This window comes from Myripristis murdjan, chromosome 8 (genome assembly GCF_902150065.1).
Source record: "Myripristis murdjan chromosome 8, fMyrMur1.1, whole genome shotgun sequence".
Lineage (NCBI taxonomy): Eukaryota > Metazoa > Chordata > Actinopteri > Holocentriformes > Holocentridae > Myripristis > Myripristis murdjan.
The window spans coordinates 21,598,188-21,617,492 of NC_043987.1; the positions used below are offsets into that span (position 1 = coordinate 21,598,188).

Here is a 19,305-nt window from a genome sequence, read left to right on the forward strand (position 1 = left end):
AAGCAATTACAATAGGGCTTCGCGCTGTTCCAGCGCTCGGGCCCTAATGAAAGGAAACAGTGCCTGGTGAGATGAACATGTAAATTCAAGCACGCTGAGATCCTGACGCCATACGTCAATGCGACAAGGAGAGCGCGGTGACGTCAAAAAGCGGAAACGCAGCAATTCCTTCTAGAAATTGTAGCAGTGTGTGGCTAGCTAATGCCAAGATACGTTCACCTGGAGTAGTCCTGGCCAAACACAGGCAGCGGCCTCCTCACTGAAATCAAACACACCTGTCACACCGCCGTTGGCTCCGACTGCCACATACATTTCCCTCAGCACTGGTGTATGGTACATTTAATCCAGTAGCTTATTGTGAGTATCTCGCAGGCTAACGCTACCTTGGTTAGCACTTGCTAGCATAATGTCTGGGATAGACTACAGCGTGTGGGACCACATTGAGGTCTCCGACGATGAAGACGACACACACCCAAACATCGACACACCCAGCCTTTTCAGATGGAGACACCAGGTAACTAAAGCATTTCCACACAGTGCATTTATATCAAGTTTAGTAGCACTTAACAAATTTGTTCAGAAAGCGTGGGTACACGTTAACAGTGCTGGCTAATGGTACAGATAGCCAATTGTATAATGTTACATATTTTGAAAGGATGATACACTTATGTAAGTTATTATATATTAGTAAAACCAAACTGTATTGCAGGTTAATTCAGCACAGTCACAGAGTAAGGAAAGCAATGCAACAACAAGCCACAAGACTGTGTGGTGCATGCACAGCAGCAGGTCTGCAAGCCTGGTGGTGATTTAGTGTCTAACGCTCTGATTTTTGTCATCCAGGCACGTGTGGAGCGAATGGAGGAATTTCAGAAAAAGGGAGATGAATTAGATAAGGGACTTGCCGAATGCAAGCGCAAGCTGGCAGATGCACAGAAGAAAACAAAAGAACTAGCTAACTCGGCAACAGATGACGCCAAAGCGGAGCTGAGCAAGGCCCAGGCCGAGGAGAAGAAACTGAAAAAAGAGGAGCGAGAGTGGGAGAAGAAGATAGAGGAGCACCGGCGGGAAGAGAAGAAGATGCCTTGGAATGTGGACACGCTCAGCAAGGAGGGCTTCAGCAAGGTGAAATATGTTTCACCTTGCCGAAGCCCTCACCATTCTCCTTTATCATTTGTTTTGCTGGGGAGGGTGGGGGGATGATGCATCAAAATACACTGCAGGATCTGGCAGCATAATGTCATGTACCTCACTTCTTGGTTACTATGTGAAACCCCTCTCCAATTTGGTATTGGTGAAAAGAGGCACAAGCACAGTGTATGGTGCATTTAAGAAGTTTAAGTGAAAAAAGCTTGTCAAAAGTCCAGGTGATTATAGCAATTCCATTTTTTCCCCAGTATCTACTTCCCTTGTGTAGTCAGAGGGTGAAGGACAGTTTCTCCACTGAGCGGTTAGAGTTGATTACATTGGTGAAGAGGGCGATGTGGTGGTTTCTTCTGAAGCCAGCATTTTGTAATTTTTTTTTTTTTTTTACTTGCAGCCATACAGACCTTCAAAAGATGTGTGCTGCTCTTACCAAGGGCTTTAGGAATATTTTCAAGATATGAGAGAGTGAACAAAAAAATGAGATTTCAGGTCCAGAATCTGAGACTAAATTGGGAGCAGAGCAACAACGTGCACAAGTTATTAACCATACTAACCTCAGAACAGTCAACAGTCAAACAAGTTTTATCTATAAAAATTTCAATGAAGTAAGGTGTCCTTGGTGGATACTATTCATGCCAAAATTACTGGAGTTCCCCAACAGTAGGAAAAAAAAAAATCTCAAGTGATGCTTTGCAGATTACCTGCTTTTGCCTGTGAGCAACAACAAACTGCTTGTGTAGTCAGATATGAAATTCTATCAGAGCTATAGATAGTTTTTGATGACAACTTTCTGTCCCCTTGTCTCTTCCACAGAGCATTGTGAATGTCAAACCAGATCCCTCTGAGGAGACTGAGGAGGAGAAAGAGCAAAAGCATAAAACCTTTGTGGACAAGTATGAGAAGGAGATTAAACATTTTGGTGAGAACCGTTTTATGAATCATTTTGTTGGTGCTACATTGTTTGCTACATCTCAGAGGCATTCTTGAAAACATAAGTTAAGAGTAGCGAAGGTCCCTCAGTGTTGCCTTTGCTGCAGGCATGCTGCGACGTTGGGATGACAGCCAGAAGTACCTTTCTGACAACCCTCATCTGGTTTGTGAGGAGACGGCAAACTACCTTGTCATCATGTGCATTGACCTTGAAGTTGAAGAGGTAAACAGTTGCATAGCAAATATTTATTTATCACTGTACTGATTATATGCAGATGAATAGTTTTTTTCTTGCCTTAATCTGCTATGACAGTACTGTTGAATATCCATTACATTGCATGTTTTACATTATGTTTACATATACATGTTTTTATGTTTTTAATTAAAACAATGCTTCCTGTGCTTCTTCCATAGAAACACGCTTTGATGGAGCAAGTGGCTCATCAGACTATTGTAATGCAGTTCATTCTGGAGCTGGCAAAAAGCCTCAAGGTGGACCCACGCGGTTGCTTTCGTCAGTTCTTCACTAAGATTAAGGTGATTCTGGGTGCTTCAGTGGGACAACCTTGAATCACGCCACATGGTCAGAGATGGCACATAAACAGGCGTACACTCACACAACAGGCAGCAGATATTGTGTGTGTTCTTGTGTGTTTAAATCCCTGAACGATGTTGATTATTTATTAAACACAATTTAATAGTTGCTGAATAATCAGGTGATGTGTCTCTTGCAGACAGCAGACCAGCAGTACCAGGATGCTTTCAACGATGAGCTGGAGTCATTCAAGGAGAGGGTTCGCGGCAGGGCCAAGATCCGCATAGAAAAGGCCATGAAGGAGTATGAGGAGGAGGAGCGACAGAAGCGCTTGGGACCCGGAGGGCTTGATCCCGTTGACGTGTACGAGTCCCTACCAGCTGTAAGTGCTTGCTCTTCAGTGGCCCCAGTGTGATCACTTTAAGCTCTGCTGTCAATTTAAAATGGCTGAAGTCGGGTATGCTTTCAATTGCAGGAGATGCAGAAATGCTTCGATGAGAAAGACATCCAAATGTTACAGGATGTTATCAGCAAAATGGACCCAACGGTAAGTTTAAAAACGGATATCTTGTTAAAGCCAAGGGTTTTAGGAAGACATGATTTTATTCGTAGCTGTTCGACAGTTTACCTCTCGCACACTGTAAATATGTTTTTTAAAAACCTATTGTGTGTCAGTTCAATAAATGTGGTTTGTTCTGCACTCTTTAGGAGGCAAAGGCTCACATGAAGAGATGCATAGACTCCGGACTCTGGGTCCCCAACTCGAAGGTAGACGACGGGGACGACAAAGAGGAAGATGCTACCTATGAGGAGGTGAAACACGAGATGGAAGAGAATAAGAAGGAATGACCAACGCTGATTTCATGATATGACTGTTTTTACAAATGTACGCACCCTCTGTATTGCTACATCCCTATGTGTATGCCTAGTTTGTTGCCAGAGTCTGGGAACAATTAAATGAATTTCAAAGATATTTAGCTCAGCGATTAGGAATTTGTCACAGCATTCGCCTAACTACGCAACAATGTTGGATCAGTATCACCTGCTTGGAAATGGAATTGCCTTTCGTGTTTCTTAACCTTTTAATTGTTTGGACATCAGTAAAGCTGTATTCTTACACTTATGCTTATTATTTTGTCTCTTTGTCTTTGTGTGTGTGTGTGTGTGTGTGTGTGAGAGAGAGAGAGAGAGAGTGTACATACATGTCCTTGCTGGTTCTCTTGTCTACATCAGTATGTTAACTCATTTTTATGGTTATACGGTTGAGGGAAATAACGTTTGTATGACTTATAATAGCCATATAATTGATTTATTGGTATGTGCAAATTTGAAGGGAATTTTATGAGTTCTGGCATGTTTAGATGGCTACCTCCTGTTTTTTTAACTAGAGATCCACACACAAAATACATTTCTTAGGTTTTAAGTCATACCAAGGCATGGCAGTGAATCTCTGAGAATTCAACCAGCAGGTGTCCTCCTCGTGTAAAATTACAGCACTGAAATATCAGCCCTTGCATGAAAAAAGTGGGGCTGCCACTATATATATATTTTTTTTTTAAATATACAGGCTATTTCCAGATTAACTTTGTTTGGTCCGAACAGTGAATTGTTGATAAATAAAACTGCGGCTGAGTTATGACTTCCAGCTAAAGAATCTCACTTGACAAACAGCAATAAACAAATATTTAGCCAGTGTTTCCAGGGGGGTGTTGCACAAGGCGAGAATTGGCAGATTAGTCAAATAACTGTAAGATTTCCTACAAAACACATTATCTCCTGAGTGCTGGATCTCTAAACCGGATTAGTGATTTAACCTGGAGCAGCTCTGTTTACTTGAACTTGAGATATTTTTTCATTTACTGTGTGCAGATATCCTGCTAACTTAGTGGGCTTATCATGTTTGGTGATTTAGACCCCCTGAAATTGTGTTATTATCAGCAGGATATGTATATTTTCCAGTTACATGGCTGAGCCTCTAATCTTGTGGAATATCCCCCAGAAAAGATTTTTTTTTTCTCTGTATCCCAAATAAGTCGAGTCAACTTAATACTACTTACAATGATGTACTGCCATAAATTTGACGTGGTGTCAGCCCAGATGAGTTGCTGTGGTGTGTGTGTGTGTGTGTGTGTGTGTGTGTGTGTGTGTGTGTGTGTGTGTGTGTGTGTGTGTGTGTGTGTGTGTGTGTGTGTGTGTGGTGTCCTGCCCGGCCCCCCCGGAGCAGAGGGCGTGGCTCCGGGCTCGCTGGTTTCGAGAAGCCCTGTTGTCGTCACGCAGTTCTTCACGAGAATCCAGGAGACGGAGCGATGAGGGGGAAATACGCTCGGACGGCAATGAAAAGCGAATGACATTTCTGTTTCGCGTTTTAGGCTATTTATCACATCTGTAAAAAAAAAAAAAAAAAAATTTAAAGAAGAAGAAGAGAGATCGCCTTAAATGGTAAGATATCTGACGCTAACTCTCATATCGAAGTTTTGTAAATACATTAGGATCAGTGTCGACTTTATATTATGGCATCGGGCAGGCGACACTTGAGAATGACCCGTGTTTTAGGGGCCATTCCGTGACGCAGTGACAAGTGATAAACTGTAGGCGTATTGTAGCAATAATGCATCGCTGTTGCGTCGTAGCCTATTGCTCTTGTGTTTACTCACAATGTAAACAATAAACAGGCTTCAATCCGGAAGGCCTCTTGATCGAGTGATCCGATCGGCCATCGGCCATGACATGTTCTTAGTCATTTCCACTTCTTTCTTTTTTTTTTTTTTTAAGTATCGGTTCACCAGTGTATAGCTCATAAACTAATAAGAAAGAAGGAGGAGCGTAATAGGTTATTGAGTGGTGGGAATAAATAGGAGGCTTTAAGTTTACTCTCACGTGCGTGTCTGTGCAGGCCTGCATGTGTTGTTTCTTTCCAGGACAGTGATTTTTACACATCCGCATACTATGAGTGTATTACATATGACGTGTGTGTGTGTGTGTGTGTGTGTGTGTGTGTGTGTGTGTGTGTGTGTGTGTGTGTGTGTGTGTGTGTGTGTGTCAGTGATCCAGTTTGTCCCCAGCATGTCTGGAAGTGGGATCTTCAAGAGTGCCAGATCTGGGGCATTTCCAAAGCTCTGTGAGCCTCCTCAGGGTCAGGGCATCCATGTCTACCTCTTCTGGACAAAGGGTGGGGAGCGTTACCTGTCCCACACGGCCGGAGAGGTCACAGCAGAGGGGCTGTGTATCTCTGCCGCTGAGGCCGTAGGTGAGCATGACAGCCTTGGCTTGACTTCACGTTTTTTTTTTTTTTTTTTTTTTTTTTTTTTTGTATTTTAGCCAGCGTTTGTGACAATGATGAACGCACGTGAATGTAATCTGAGTATTTCCTCTCCCCCAGGCATCACTCCTCTATGCCACTCATTGTTTGCTCTGTACGAGCCACAATCCTGCTGCTGGTACAGCCCAAACCATGTTTTCAGTCCAGAGAAGAACCCTGGCCTCGTACTTCACTACCGCATGAGGTTAGTTGTTGTTTGTGTATCTTCAGGCGGGAAGTTGCATGCATTAAACTGAGGATGTTCACATACAATGAGCTCCGGGGACATAAAATAACTGTTTCCTCATACTCAGGTTTTACTTCCGCAACTGGCATGGGCTAAATGACAAGGAGCCAACTGTATCCCGTTATGGTCTACGCTCTGGCACAGAGCCGGGAGGTTCCCCTCTTCTGGAAATGACCTCCTTGGAATATTTATTCTCCCAGGTGTGTTTTATCATGGCCTTTATTATTATTATTTTTTTAAATTTAACCTTCATTTATATAGGTAATCTCATTGAGACACAGGGTTTCATTCTCAATATTATGTTGTGTTTATCATATTGATTTTTTTTTTTTTTTTTTTTTTTTTTTTTTTTTTTTTTTTTTTTTTGTGATGCCTGGAATGGTTAAATAGGTAACCATTCCAGGCATTTTTTTTTTTTTTTTTTTGTGATGCCTGGAATGGTTAAATAGGTAAAACTCTTGCCTTTTTTGCCCACAATAGGCTAAATATGATTTTGTGAATGATGTCGTGTCAATGGAAGATGTGTCGGAGGAGTCGGAGGAGGAGCTCAGTTGCTTCAAGAATGAGAGCCTGGGGATGGCTGTGCTTCACCTCTCCCACCTGGCAATGCAAACAGGCTGTACCTTAGAAGAAGCTGCCAAAAAAAACAGGTTATAAGTTGCTGGAGAGCTATCATATATTACTTGCATGTATACGTCATGAACAGCAATGCACTTGTGAACATCCACTTCAACGTGTAAATCTGGCAGCAAAGATTTTTCATTTTCTTTATCATTTCTTGTAATTATTTGCTTCCTTATCTTCATTATACTGCACTCATCTTAGTCTTATCCATATCCTGTTTTCTGCTTCTGCGGCAACCCATTTTCCCATGGAGATTATTAAAGCTTCATCTAATCTAATTTAACTGCTGCATCCACATAACATGCAGATCTCTGTTTTCACAGCTTCCTGCGCTGCATTCCAAGGTCTTTCTCCAAACATATATCCAGGGACAACTTCCTTATTAAGATCAGGATCAGGCGAGTGTTTGCAGATTTTGTGCGGACCTTCCAGCAGCACACTGTGGATCAGGGACGGCTGAGCTCCCAGGAAGTCATGTATAAGTATATATCTACACTGGAGCACCTGGCACCTCGCTTTGGTGTAGAGATCTTCCCCGTGTCCCACCTGGAGCTGAGGAAGGACGGGGATGGGAGTAGCTCCTATCTGAGCACCACCCACGCCATCGGGGATGCGGGAGACAGCTTTGGTGCTCCTGTGACACATGAAATAATGGTTTCTGGCACCAAGGGCATTCAGTGGAGGAAAGTATCAGGGCAAAAGGTATGTCCAGACACACTACTTAGAGCTTATTATGTGCATATAATGTCCCATGTTACCCTAGGCTGCTATTTGCTATTTCATTTGGCCGTCTTTCTCCCAGGCTCAGGAAAACTCTTACTTAAGACCAGGCGACACGGACTACATGAGGAAAGCAAAGCAACAGCCCAGCCAATCCAACGCCAACACGCCCAATAATTGGACCTCTTTCTGTGACTTTGCTGAAATATCTCACATAGCCATCACCAGAGCTAATGTGTGCATTAGCAAGCAGGACAACCACTCTATGGTGAGAGCACTTGCCTTTCATTTATGTAAAAGCTGCAATGCATTAATTTAATTGGACAGTGCTGGTTGGTTGTAATCCATTAATTTAATTGGTATGCTGTGTATTGGCCGCTGTACTCAACAGAAAGCCAGTTCTTAAGACAGTATGCATGTACGCCTAGGTACTTTCTGTAATTTTATGTTTAAGTGCTTGAGTTTTGTTTTGTTGGGGGAATTTTGCCTTGTGAATTTCTGCCTGTCTGCCAGTGGGAGCTCTGGCAGTAACCTAGTGGTGTTTCTCTATGTGTGTGTAGGAGGTTCAGATGAACTCCAGCCAGGAGGCTCGTTCCTTCATCTCCCTGCTAGATGGATACTTCCGGCTCACTGCAGACGCCCACCACTATCTCTGTCATGACGTGGCTCCTCCAAGGGTAGTTCTCGGTGACGCAAATGGACTACATGGACCTATGCAGTGAGTCCTCCCTCACACACAATACACCTATGCACGTTTTAAAGACACTGACATGCAATTATATCACAACTCTGGCATGTTTCCAGCGACGACTTTGTGCTGCTGAGGCTGAAAAAGGAGGCAGCAGAGGAGGGAGCTTTCCTCTTACGCTGGAGTGCTCTCAACTATCACCGCATCATACTAGCTGTCCTGAACAAAAATCAGGTAAGGTGACTCTCATGCCACTCTCTAGGAATTATTTCAGCACAGTGGTGTTTGAAAAGTTTCGGCTACGTATACCCGTGTGTCTGTATGTATGTTTGCGGCCTACAGAATGGATTGGGACTGAGCCACAAGCAGTTTCGGATTCTGCACAAGGACTCGATGTTTAGTCTGGAAGGCTGGGACCGAAAATTCTCCAGTGTGAAGGAGCTCACCGACAGCCTCAAGACCGTTGTGCTCAAGTCCGGCCCAGACAGTTTTACAGTCAAGAAATGCTGTCTACCCAGATCAACAGGTTGGTACATACACAGGCTATTATATCATTGTTTATTTGTCTTGATGTTTTTCTGCTTTTTTTTCTCAAAACTATGATGTGAATTTTCAGGGTCCTGTATTATTGAACAGCTGTCTTGTACAAGGCTAATGTGTATTTATGTTTGTGTGTGTAACGCAGACCTGTCCAACCTGCTAGTGATGAGGAAAGGTGTAGACCGCCGTGTTCAGCGTGACTCTCTGACCCTGAACCTGACCCAGCTGCGCTTCCATCAGATCAAAGACAAAGAGATTGTACAGGTGATGAAATTAAACCCACTTTCCACCTCAGTGTGACCTGATCTTTTTCACCTGACAAGCTTTGTGTTCTTGGTCCTGGAACTGACCTGGTGGTGTTGCGTTTCACGAGCAGGAGCAGCACTTGGGCCGCGGCACCAGGACCAACATCTACTCCGGGCGTTTGCTGGTGTGGGGCGGAGGAGAGAACGAGGAGGATGATGAGTTCAACAACAACCACACTGACCGCAAAGGGATCCGAGTGGTTCTCAAGATCCTAGAGCAAAGCCATAAAGATATTGCATTAGTAAGCAGATATTGGTAAAGCCGTATCATCTTCTGCTCAGCATCTAATAATAGATGCTGACTCACTCAGATGAGCAGCTGTGGTAGTTTATTGATCAGCAACAGGCATTTTTATGTAGGGGACTAGTATTATTCATACTCATTATGTTCTTGCTTTTTGCACTTTCAGTAATTCTTCCTTGTTCTTTCTCGTAGGCATTTTTTGAGACCGCTAGTCTCATGAGTCAGGTATCCCACAGTCACCTGGTGTTTGTGCACGGCGTATCTGTCAAAGGATCTGAAAGTAAGGTTATAACACTGTTCAGCTTCATACTCTCATTTCTATATCTAGGTGTATGACTTCCTCGTTGGTGTACTTCACTGTCAAAGATAGAGCTGTGTTAAAAGCTGGATATATCTGATGCTAGCTGGACCATAAACCAATAAACCGCATACACAAGTACACTTGTCACTCATCCCTTTGCCTCTCAGAGAAGTTAACATTTTGCATATAGCACCAGGTCAGACTGCACCTTACAAACTGTCTTCGGCTTCCTCACAGACATCATGGTAGAGGAATTTGTGGAGTTCGGACCTTTGGATGTTTTCCTTCGCAAAGAAAAGGCATTAGTGACGCCTCAGTGGAAATTTATTGTCGCCAAACAACTTGCCAGTGCCCTCAGTTATCTTGTGAGTCCACGCTCTTCTGCATTCTTTGTGTATCACAAACAACACAAATACTGTGCCTTTACTACCCACAACACTGCTAGATTAAAATTATTAAGTATTAATCTCCATTTTTGTGATTAGGGTATGATGAAAATGACAGAAACACCAGCACTAAATTAACAGAAACATTCATGATTTTCTGACATGGTTCACTCGTGCTAATGGAAAGATTACTGCAAACCATATCTAAGATAAGTGTTGCAACTCATGCGAGTGAACTTCTAGTGCCTCTATCTTGATCTTGCATAGCACAAGCATCTGGTCAATCTCGTTGCTGTGTTATGCACCACTGACTGTTGGCTGTGACTTACCATAAATTCAAAATAAGCGGACTAAAGTCTGCCGCTGGCTTTATGTGTGCCAGCGTTTCACACCTCTTGTGCCAGTTTGCTTTCAGTTTCCTCAGTTACATTAGCAATCTTTTGTTTGTGATTTTTGACATTGCATATTTAATAGTAGCTTTTGTTGCCAGTACTTTAATCATACGCCGCATTCCAAATAGCTAATGCCAGTACTAATTTGATCATTGCAGGAGACCAAGCGGCTGGTTCATGGTAACGTCTGCGCCAAGAATATTTTGGTGGCACGGCCTGGTCTGGAGCATGGCACCTCTCCCTTCATCAAGCTGAGTGACCCTGGCATTGCCCTCAACGTCCTCTCCCGAGAAGGTCAGTGCCAGCAGACAGCTGTCAACCAAGGCTTCACTGTATTAGAAAGTGTCCCAATTTTGTCATTTGGTTGCAGATATTCTGTAGTTTGTTTACTCCTCAGCCTTATTTTAATCAGATCAAGGCAGGAAGCTTCACACAGACCTCTTCCTGTCGCCCGTTTCCTCTTGTCTTGCTTGTGTCGTCTTCTCACAATGTAAATTTATGGATGTCACCAAAGAAAAAAACCTACTAAAGTATTTCAGTTTTTTCAGTGTTAATCCAGTCAGCCAACATGGTGTAATTTGGTGGTCATGAACAAGCATCATGCAAAGTAGGGCTGTCACGATATGAGATTTTCACTTCATGATTATTGCCAAAAGAAGTCATGATAAGAAATTTTGATATATAAATAAATATCTTAATATATATGCTAATGCTATCATAATTGATCTTTAACTTTACTTATTGTGTGTTAAATGTCTTTTTTGTCAAATGAATTACACTCAAAATACGTTAAGGGAGGTTGAGAGTCTGTAACCAAAACTGTAAAAAAGTGTACACTCTGTGGGTTTTGAAAAGGCAACCAGATGTGGTAGCAGCTAGCTTGGTTGTTACCGCATCATAGTTTCATATCAGGCATTATTTTCTAAAAATGAAATCACATTAATCTACTAATCGCACTCCCTAAAGATTCTTAGATTTACTTGGTTACTTTCTGAAACCCAGATCAGCCCTTATCAGATGGAGAACAAAACACCAAATCATATGAGTAGTGATGAGAGATGCCAACACTGACTTCAGACAGGAAGCACTTTAAATGTTAAACTATAGAATTAACATTGTGTGAATGAACTGATATACTCTGGATTATAGTTTACTCACATATTCGTTTGGACTTGAGATGAATACATTACATGTTAGTGTGTTTTTTTTAGTGTTTTCTTTTTTTTTTTTGTCATAATCTGCACTACAGAGCGTCTTGAGCGGATCCCATGGATTGCCCCTGAATGTGTTCAGAGTGGCGCCCCCATTGGCAATGCTGCCGACCAGTGGAGCTTCGGTGTCACACTGCTGGAGATCTGCAACAACGGTGATCTTCCTATGAGCAGCAGCACCTTGTCTGAGGTAAGCTCACGCCACTGCCATCACTCCAGGTGCCCTTCCAGCAGCCACAAGTCATCCCTGCACATTTTGTCCCTCGGATCTCTTCTGAATTATGACTCCTAAACTTAATCCCCCGTAGAAAGAGCGCTTCTACCAGCAAAAGGGTCGGCTAACTGAACCATCGTCCCAGGAACTGGCCAGCTTCATCAGCATGTGTTTGACCTATGAGCCTGTGGAGAGGCCCTCTTTCCGCACAGTGCTGAGAGAACTCACTGAAATCATGATCAAAAGTAAGTTTTTGCCTGCTCACAATATTACCTGTTTTTTTCCTCCCCAATCTGTCCAAATCTAATGACTGCTGGATGTTTAATGTCTGTGGTCAGATCCTGATATATCCCCCAGTGAGGCCCTCCCTGGCTCAGATCCCAGTGTGTTTCACAAACGCTATCTGAAAAAGATGAGGGACCTAGGAGAGGTGAGTTCCTTTAACACATAAAACATCAGAATGGACTTATTCCTCTGTGTTCAAAGTGGTGCTGTTTAAATCAGAGAGTAACCCACAGCGCTTTGTGCCGTCCTCAGGGTCACTTTGGAAAAGTGACTCTCTACTTGTATGACCCTGCCAACGATGGGACTGGAGAACGTGTGGCAGTGAAGGCTCTGAAACAAGAAGGAGGCCATGTCCATGAGGGCTGGATGAAGGAGATTGAGATCCTGAAGTCCCTGTACCACAGCAACATCGTCAAGTACAAGGGCTGTTGTACTGAGCTCGGTGAGTCTCAGCTGGTTTATCTCAGCTGTCATCTGTTTGCTTTACACCATCTGCTTCATCTATATCCTCTTCTTGAGCACAGAGTGTGTGCATGTGCAACGGAGAGTTTGGTCGTGTCAAGAAGGCGCCTCCCTTTCAGCTTGCAGCTCTCAGTTATATGCTTAATGGAAATAATTATGGCTCTTCATGCTGCTGCGCAAATATTGAAAATCATTTTGAAGTGCAGCATTTTTTCACTGTGAAGGTAATAATGTGAACTGTCAACACACAGCATGCAAAGCATTGAAATGTACTTTACTCCTGGCAGGTAATAGCTTATTCATGGTATTTGGAAACAATAGAAAACATAAGTTCAATGCTGTAAAGAGGGACCGAGTGGACACACAGCTGTTATGTAACAAACAGAGGTAAATGCTTTTCTTGTCCACTGGCAGGAGGGCAGGTGGTGCAGCTAATCATGGAGTACCTTCCACTGGGCAGTCTGAGGGAGTACCTTCCCAAACGTAAACTGGGTGTGCCCCAGTGCCTCCTCTTTGCTCAGCAGATCTGTCAGGTGAGTTTTTTTTTGTTTTTTTTTTTTTTGTTTGCATGGCATTTGCGTTTGTTGTTTGTTTGCTTTTTAGTTTGCTAGGTGTCCAGGTTATTGTACACAGTGTACAAAACTGTGCCCACAGAGGGAGGTAGCCCATCACAGTCAACAGAGCATTAATTTGGTTTCGTCAAAGTTTCTCTGCATTAAAGTTATAACATTCTGCCATGAGTTCAGCGCTTTCATGTAATTACATGCTCTCTGTCAGTCATGTGACACCCACAGGAATAAACTGCCAAGAAGTAATCTCTGCCAGGAATAATTTCTCAGAAATATTATCTTACAAACTTAACTGTCACATTTTTGTTCTTAGGGCATCTTTGTTAGCTAGGACAGCTTTTCACCCTAAGTTAGCCTTTAAATATTAACACTGAGGTGTAACACTAAATTTCACCAGCACTCTCCTTATTAGAAGCCACTCACACTGGCAAGTTTGATCCGCGCCCAAGCACGATTGCCCTTAAAATCCGGATTCTTTGACCAGTGTGATCGCTCCGTATCGTGCTTGAATACAGTACACTTCCCCCGCTCTGGCACGGTTGGAAGGGGTGTGCTTCTGCACGGTACGGGCGCGTACATGAGCACATGCACGGTCACGCACGCAGTGCGCGGATGTAAATCATGCAACTTTCCTCCTGCCTCTGCAAAACTGTTTAATGTGCGCAGGGCGATTACCGGCGAATGGCCGCGTTGCGCAATCAATAATCAACCATGTTGTCTGTGTCATTGTCCGTTGTGCTGCTGCAACCGCGTATAAACAAAAGTCGGTTTATAATGAAAGTACAGCAGTCTGTGTGCGGAGATCCGGCAGACCTGGTGCAGGCCGGCACCGCGTCGGCACCGGCCGGCACTGGCCGCGGCACCGCGCGGTGTGCGGCCACCCGGTCACCCGGTCTGCCGGATCTGACAGGTGCCGCTCCGGCTGTCAGTTGGACGTTCTGAAGAAGGAGGAAGTTACCTCCAAAACTGTCAAGGTAAATAAACATCCCATATCTGATGAAAAGGACCAAAAACGTTTTTTAGTTAAAAGGAAGACATGATGAATGTATTTGAACTACATTTATTTATAATGACGTCGGGCCATGCCTGTTGTTGTCGTATTTCAACGTGATGACGTGCACACCGGGGGCAATCGTGCTTGGGCGCGTTTGGGCTTTAGGTAATGTGAGTGCAGGCCAGCCGGGGACTGGGGAGGGGGGGATTTTGGCTTTAGCACGATACGGGCTCAAACTTGCCAATGTGAGTGGGCCCTTAAAAAGTATTCTCTACATTGGATGGTTTGTGTCTCCATCCTGTCTGTTGTGTGTGAAGTCTTATTCTTGTCCTGTCTCTATTTTTTATCCCCCTGTCTTTTCTTTCTATTATTATTTTCTTCTTGAAAAGGGAATGGATTACTTGCACTCAAAGCGATACATCCATCGAGACCTGGCTGCTCGCAATGTCCTGGTGGAGAATGACAGTCTGGTAAAGATTGGAGACTTTGGCCTGACTAAGTACATCCCTGAGGGAGAGATCTACTACCGTGTCCGTGAGGATGGAGACAGTCCTGTCTTCTGGTGGGTTCATGCACCGCTGAGTGTTCCTCTGTCTATACATTGACCAGCGAGTGAACTGTATTTTTTTGGGCTGTATAGGTATGCCATCGAGTGTCTGAAAGAGAGCAAGTTTTCCTTCTCCTCTGACATTTGGTCCTTCGGCATCACACTGTACGAGATCCTAACCTGCTGCGACCATCGTCAGAGCCCTCCAACAGTATGTCAGCCTCACCAATTAACCCAAGAGTAATTAAATCAAACCTGGAATCTCTGTATGAACTGTGAAATGTACTGTGGTGTTTTTTTTTTTTTTTGTAGAAATTCTTTGAAATGATGGGGAATGTGCAGGGACAGATGACTGTGATGGGACTGATAAAACTACTGGAGAAACAGAGGAGATTGCCCTGTCCCAGAGAGTGTCCGCATGAGGTGAGCATGAGATTGCTGCACATTAAAACATCCTGTACACACACTGTGCGGGACAAATTGGGAGAATGACTTAAACTGTAAATTCAACAAGAGACAATGGAATAGGATCAGGATCACAATCAGAGGAAACTGACGAGATATAAAAATTAGACTTCTTAAGACTTCTTAATTCTTAATCGTTTTTATTGTACACCATCTAGTTTACATAGGAGGGGTATTAAAAACTCATCAAACTGCTGGATATGTCATAAATTAGAGGGTATACTTAGTCATGCTTTGTGCCCCCAAATACAGGACTTTTGGGGGAAAATTTATAAATGCATAAAAAAAATTACTAGAAACAACTTTGAAAACAGGTTACCGGTATATTAAAGGGAGATCCTTTAATGGTGAAAAATGCAGAGTTAATTCAAACTGCTATAATGGTGGGCAGACAGATTTTACTGAGGTGATGGAATAAAGTAGAAGCTCCTTCCTATCAAGAGAGTGGTTTACTAAACTCGGAAGGGTAGCTTCATTTGAACAGCTTTTTTACAGAAGGATGGACAGATGGGAGGACTATAATTCAAAATGGGGAAAAATATCAGATGTGTGTTTCGAACAAATTATAATGGTCTAACATACCAGAACAAAGCTGTGTTTTGGATGATGAAGGGCCTTGGTTATCTTATGTGATGTTGGATGCCCCTGGTGGAAACTTTATTGTATTTTGCTGAAGGTGTTGCAACACATACAGAGGACAATGTTGTTCTTTTTTATGTATGTATGGGTTTGTTACTGAATCTGAAAATGTTAATAACATTTAAGTAAAAAAAAAACATACTGTACATCTCCATGGTGAGTTTGAGTCTGATAGCTCCTTACTGACTCTTGCTCTTGTAATTTTTACCAACAGGTGAACATGTTGATGCAGCAGTGCTGGCATGCTGAGCCTTCAGAACGGCCATCATTCAAATGCCTCACTGAAAGAATTGATGCAATTCGTCAAACGTACGACTGGCAGTCTAATATGAATGTTTCCTTGGCCCAAATTCGTTGAGGACTGAATTGCAGGCCTGCTGAAATATAAGTCATCACCACTCATTCATGGAATCCGCGGACTTTTTTCTGGTTTTCTTTGGTGATTCTGGAGGAAAATCTGTGGGATTCTGCGGAGTCTTTTTTTTTTTTTTTAAGGTTTTAGACAGTTATCCAGTACTATAATCAATGTGTTTGGAGCAAAAATAACAATTTTTAACATGCAAAATCCTATATTAAAATTGCAGAATGGGTGGGCAGGTGCTGGACGGACAGATAACCGCCCAAAATATGGACGGCTGGCACACGCACACACGCGACACCATTGTACACGGAGTTTAGCTTTGGGAGTTAGCTGTCAGCATGACAGAAACTAGATCACCGGTGACGACGGCACATATAAAATTATTACTGACTGTTAAGCAACTAGTAGGTAGTAGATGTTACTTACCCAAACCACTCTTCTTTCTGTTGTCGTGTCTTTGGGACTTTAGATGCTCCACAATGGTCTATTTTTCTCAGATAATCCACTGCGTGCTGACAAACTTTACAGTACAACACTCCCTCGCTCTCATAAAAATCATTGGCAAATTCATATGCCTTATCTCTGACAGTGATCCGTGTCGCTAAATGACGACGCCTCAGCTCTTCTGCTGTATATTTTATTTTCGACATCTTTTAGTTGTTAAAACAAGTTGTTTTCTGTTCTTATGTTCCACCTCACAACATGACATCAGCCACAGACAAAGGGGGAGGGGTGGGATACGTTTAGGGACACTGTAACGCAGGGGTGTCAAACTCGTGCCATGGAGGGCCAAGAGGCTGCAGGTTTTCATTCCAACCAACAACTCCACCTGGTGATTTCACTGATCACCCTACCTCGAAACAGAGGCGGGACTAATCAGTGAAATCACCTGGTGGAGTTGTTGGTTGGAATGAAAACCTGCAGCCTCTTGGCCCTCCATGGCACGAGTTTGACACCCCTGCTGTAACGGGTGCTGCAACACTGTTGTGTTCATATTCCGCGGAATTTCTGGTCATCACGTCGCCACTAGTGTAATCATTTACTACAGGATGGCCAGGGTCGTGTTTCCTGCTCTGCAGTGCCCCCTGCCTGCACTCCCATAGCTGTCTAGTAAAGGCTTCTTGTGGACGAAAGCACACTCCTATCCTCTTATTTTTGACATAGTACTGGAAATTGCCTGTGTATAGGCATTTGCATCTTATATTTGAGGGTGGGGTTGGTGGGGGGGGGTGACATAATGCCTCCAACAGTCTTTAGCCATAGAGTGTGAACTGTTGTCTCTCAGAAATATTCACAGTTTGCATATATCACAGTAAGTATTAAGAATTGTGTATGTTTTGCAACATAACTCTTTCTTTTCATTTTAATTTTTGTAAATTTTTGAATGTATCTATACTTTGCACTTGTTTATATATAAAGGGACAGAATCATCATCTAATAAACTGCTTTTCACACAACCGTTTCACGGCACACTGAAATGAGCATTATGTCTCCCTTCAAAATACAAAATATGGAGATTTCATACAGTCGTGTGCATGCGTCTAAAATTAGGTAATTTATATACATTTCTGATATAAGACAGGACCGGATCTGACAACCATCCACTACATGTTTCATACAGTTTGAGTTATTTTTCATGAGTTAACTTTTCTGTCAGATGAACTCATTGATCTCAGTAGGCGGTGGAAGCAACATTCCCCAGCTTGTTTAAAACTGAATGTTGTTCCAGGGTTTTACTGCGACCCCCAGGAATGTGACAGAACTACGGGATCCGTGCTTCAAAGCATGGGGACAAGAGGGCCATGTAGTCACGTGTTGTTCCTCTGCAGGGTGTCCATGATTGCATTTCGTACAGGAAATTATTTCATTTATGAGCTGACTGATGTGTGTGCATTCTAAAATCTCAGTTGCGCAGAGTTTAACACATTCCTCTGCCCCCACGTGGCATGATGCTTCTGAAAAAAGACCCAGATTTACTTAACTTTTGACTGAAAGACAAGTTGCAGATGAGGTTTGTGTATGTTTTGAGGGTGTAATACTTGTATGCACTGGAAACACTGGAGAAATACAAATCTTGAGGAGCAGTTCTGGATGTTCCTTAAGGCCTACGTTTCTGCAACAAGGCAAATTCTTCTCACAAACAGAGTCTGAGTAGGCTACACCTAAAATTTACAAGGTCAAATCTAGTTTCTCCATTGTATGGAAGTAATATATTCAAAAACAGAAAAAGAGGGGGGTATCACTCTTGAGGATACAGATATGAGTAACCACCATCAGACCCGCTCTACACATCAGCTCTACAAATCAGCATTAAAGGCAATCACTTAAGATTCTCAGATTATGTCAGTTGATATGCCTAAATTTAAGTAATATTTGACAACCACAGTGTAACCTGCCACCTTACACTAACCTGCTATATTGGTTGACTTCAGCACAACCAAAACCAAAATAAAGATACAAGTAGACTCCCACAGCTAATTGATATGGTGGACATCTGTTCCTGTGCTATTGCAGGCCTACATCTTGTGATCAGCAAAAAACCTAAGCCTTTAAATGCACTAATAAATAACCTACTCCTCAACCTTGCCAATGTACAAATTTATTGTAGGCGGACCTTATCAAACACAACAAAGCGGGCCCCCACAAAAGCTTTAGAGACTACCACCACAATCACAGCCAGTGTATACAATAAGGGACTTCTCATCCCCATAATTATAAAACTAATTTATATTTGTAAATTAACACAATACATCCTTATCCCAAAACTCTTAAAAGAGTTATTAAATAATGATTTGTATCATCCTGTAACTCAAAACGTTTTGTTTTGATTTGCAATTTATGGTGGTGTTAACAGATCAGAGGTGTTTGTATGACTGCCATATGAAAACACTTGTCACATTATTTCTCAAGTGTCTTATACCTGGAGTACATGACTACCATTAAGTTTGTTTTCACTTCTTCCAACGTGTGTGAGCTGTAAACAGACTAGTTGAGTAAAAATATATTTGTACATAGAATTGTGTTGGTTTTAATTGACAAAATTGGCCTAAATAAAAATATTTTCCCCCCTTTTTTTCTGAAAACAACTCATGTGCCTCAGGAGATTTAACTACACCAATAAACCACATGTCACACTTTTTGTCTTGTCATATTAAAAAAATAATATTTTTTGGTAACCCTTTATCATAATATCAGGACTAGT

At 42.6% G+C, this 19,305-nt stretch overlaps 2 protein-coding genes across 2 annotated transcripts; both read left to right on the top strand.

Moving 5' to 3' along the window:
• Nucleotides 1–406: 406 nt before the first annotated feature.
• LOC115363350 (cell division cycle 37, HSP90 cochaperone) lies at nt 407–3,740 on the top strand. The gene is made up of 8 exons (XM_030057514.1): nt 407–514; nt 844–1,125; nt 1,960–2,065; nt 2,184–2,299; nt 2,491–2,613; nt 2,811–2,993; nt 3,087–3,158; nt 3,320–3,740. The coding sequence occupies exons 1-8, from the start codon at nt 407–409 to the stop codon at nt 3,458–3,460; spliced, it is 1,131 nt and encodes a 376-aa protein (XP_029913374.1). The 3' UTR covers nt 3,461–3,740.
• A 1,161-nt stretch (nt 3,741–4,901) lies between these two features.
• On the top strand, nt 4,902–16,322 carry tyk2 (tyrosine kinase 2). The gene is made up of 24 exons (XM_030057513.1): nt 4,902–5,050; nt 5,655–5,858; nt 5,991–6,114; nt 6,224–6,356; nt 6,637–6,806; nt 7,104–7,482; nt 7,583–7,768; nt 8,061–8,218; nt 8,305–8,422; nt 8,531–8,714; nt 8,874–8,992; nt 9,105–9,275; nt 9,470–9,557; nt 9,816–9,943; nt 10,515–10,650; nt 11,606–11,757; nt 11,876–12,026; nt 12,120–12,211; nt 12,319–12,508; nt 12,943–13,061; nt 14,481–14,653; nt 14,732–14,849; nt 14,951–15,061; nt 15,957–16,322. The coding sequence occupies exons 2-24, from the start codon at nt 5,675–5,677 to the stop codon at nt 16,098–16,100; spliced, it is 3,528 nt and encodes a 1,175-aa protein (XP_029913373.1). The 5' UTR covers nt 4,902–5,050; nt 5,655–5,674; the 3' UTR covers nt 16,101–16,322.
• The last annotated feature ends 2,983 nt before the right edge of the window (nt 16,323–19,305 follow it).

Excerpts from the sequence above, each read along its gene's own strand:
- tyk2 (XM_030057513.1), top strand. The coding sequence starts at position 5,675 with ATGTCTGGAAGTGGGATCTTCAAGAGTGCCAGATCTGGGGCATTTCCA. Across the intron at positions 8,219-8,304 it reads GGACTACATGGACCTATGCA|CGACGACTTTGTGCTGCTGA; the intron begins GTGAGTCCTCCC and ends GCATGTTTCCAG. Across the intron at positions 12,509-12,942 it reads GGGCTGTTGTACTGAGCTCG|GAGGGCAGGTGGTGCAGCTA; the intron begins GTGAGTCTCAGC and ends GTCCACTGGCAG.
- LOC115363350 (XM_030057514.1), top strand. The coding sequence starts at position 407 with ATGTCTGGGATAGACTACAGCGTGTGGGACCACATTGAGGTCTCCGAC. Across the intron at positions 515-843 it reads TTTTCAGATGGAGACACCAG|GCACGTGTGGAGCGAATGGA; the intron begins GTAACTAAAGCA and ends TTTGTCATCCAG. Across the intron at positions 3,159-3,319 it reads TCAGCAAAATGGACCCAACG|GAGGCAAAGGCTCACATGAA; the intron begins GTAAGTTTAAAA and ends TGCACTCTTTAG.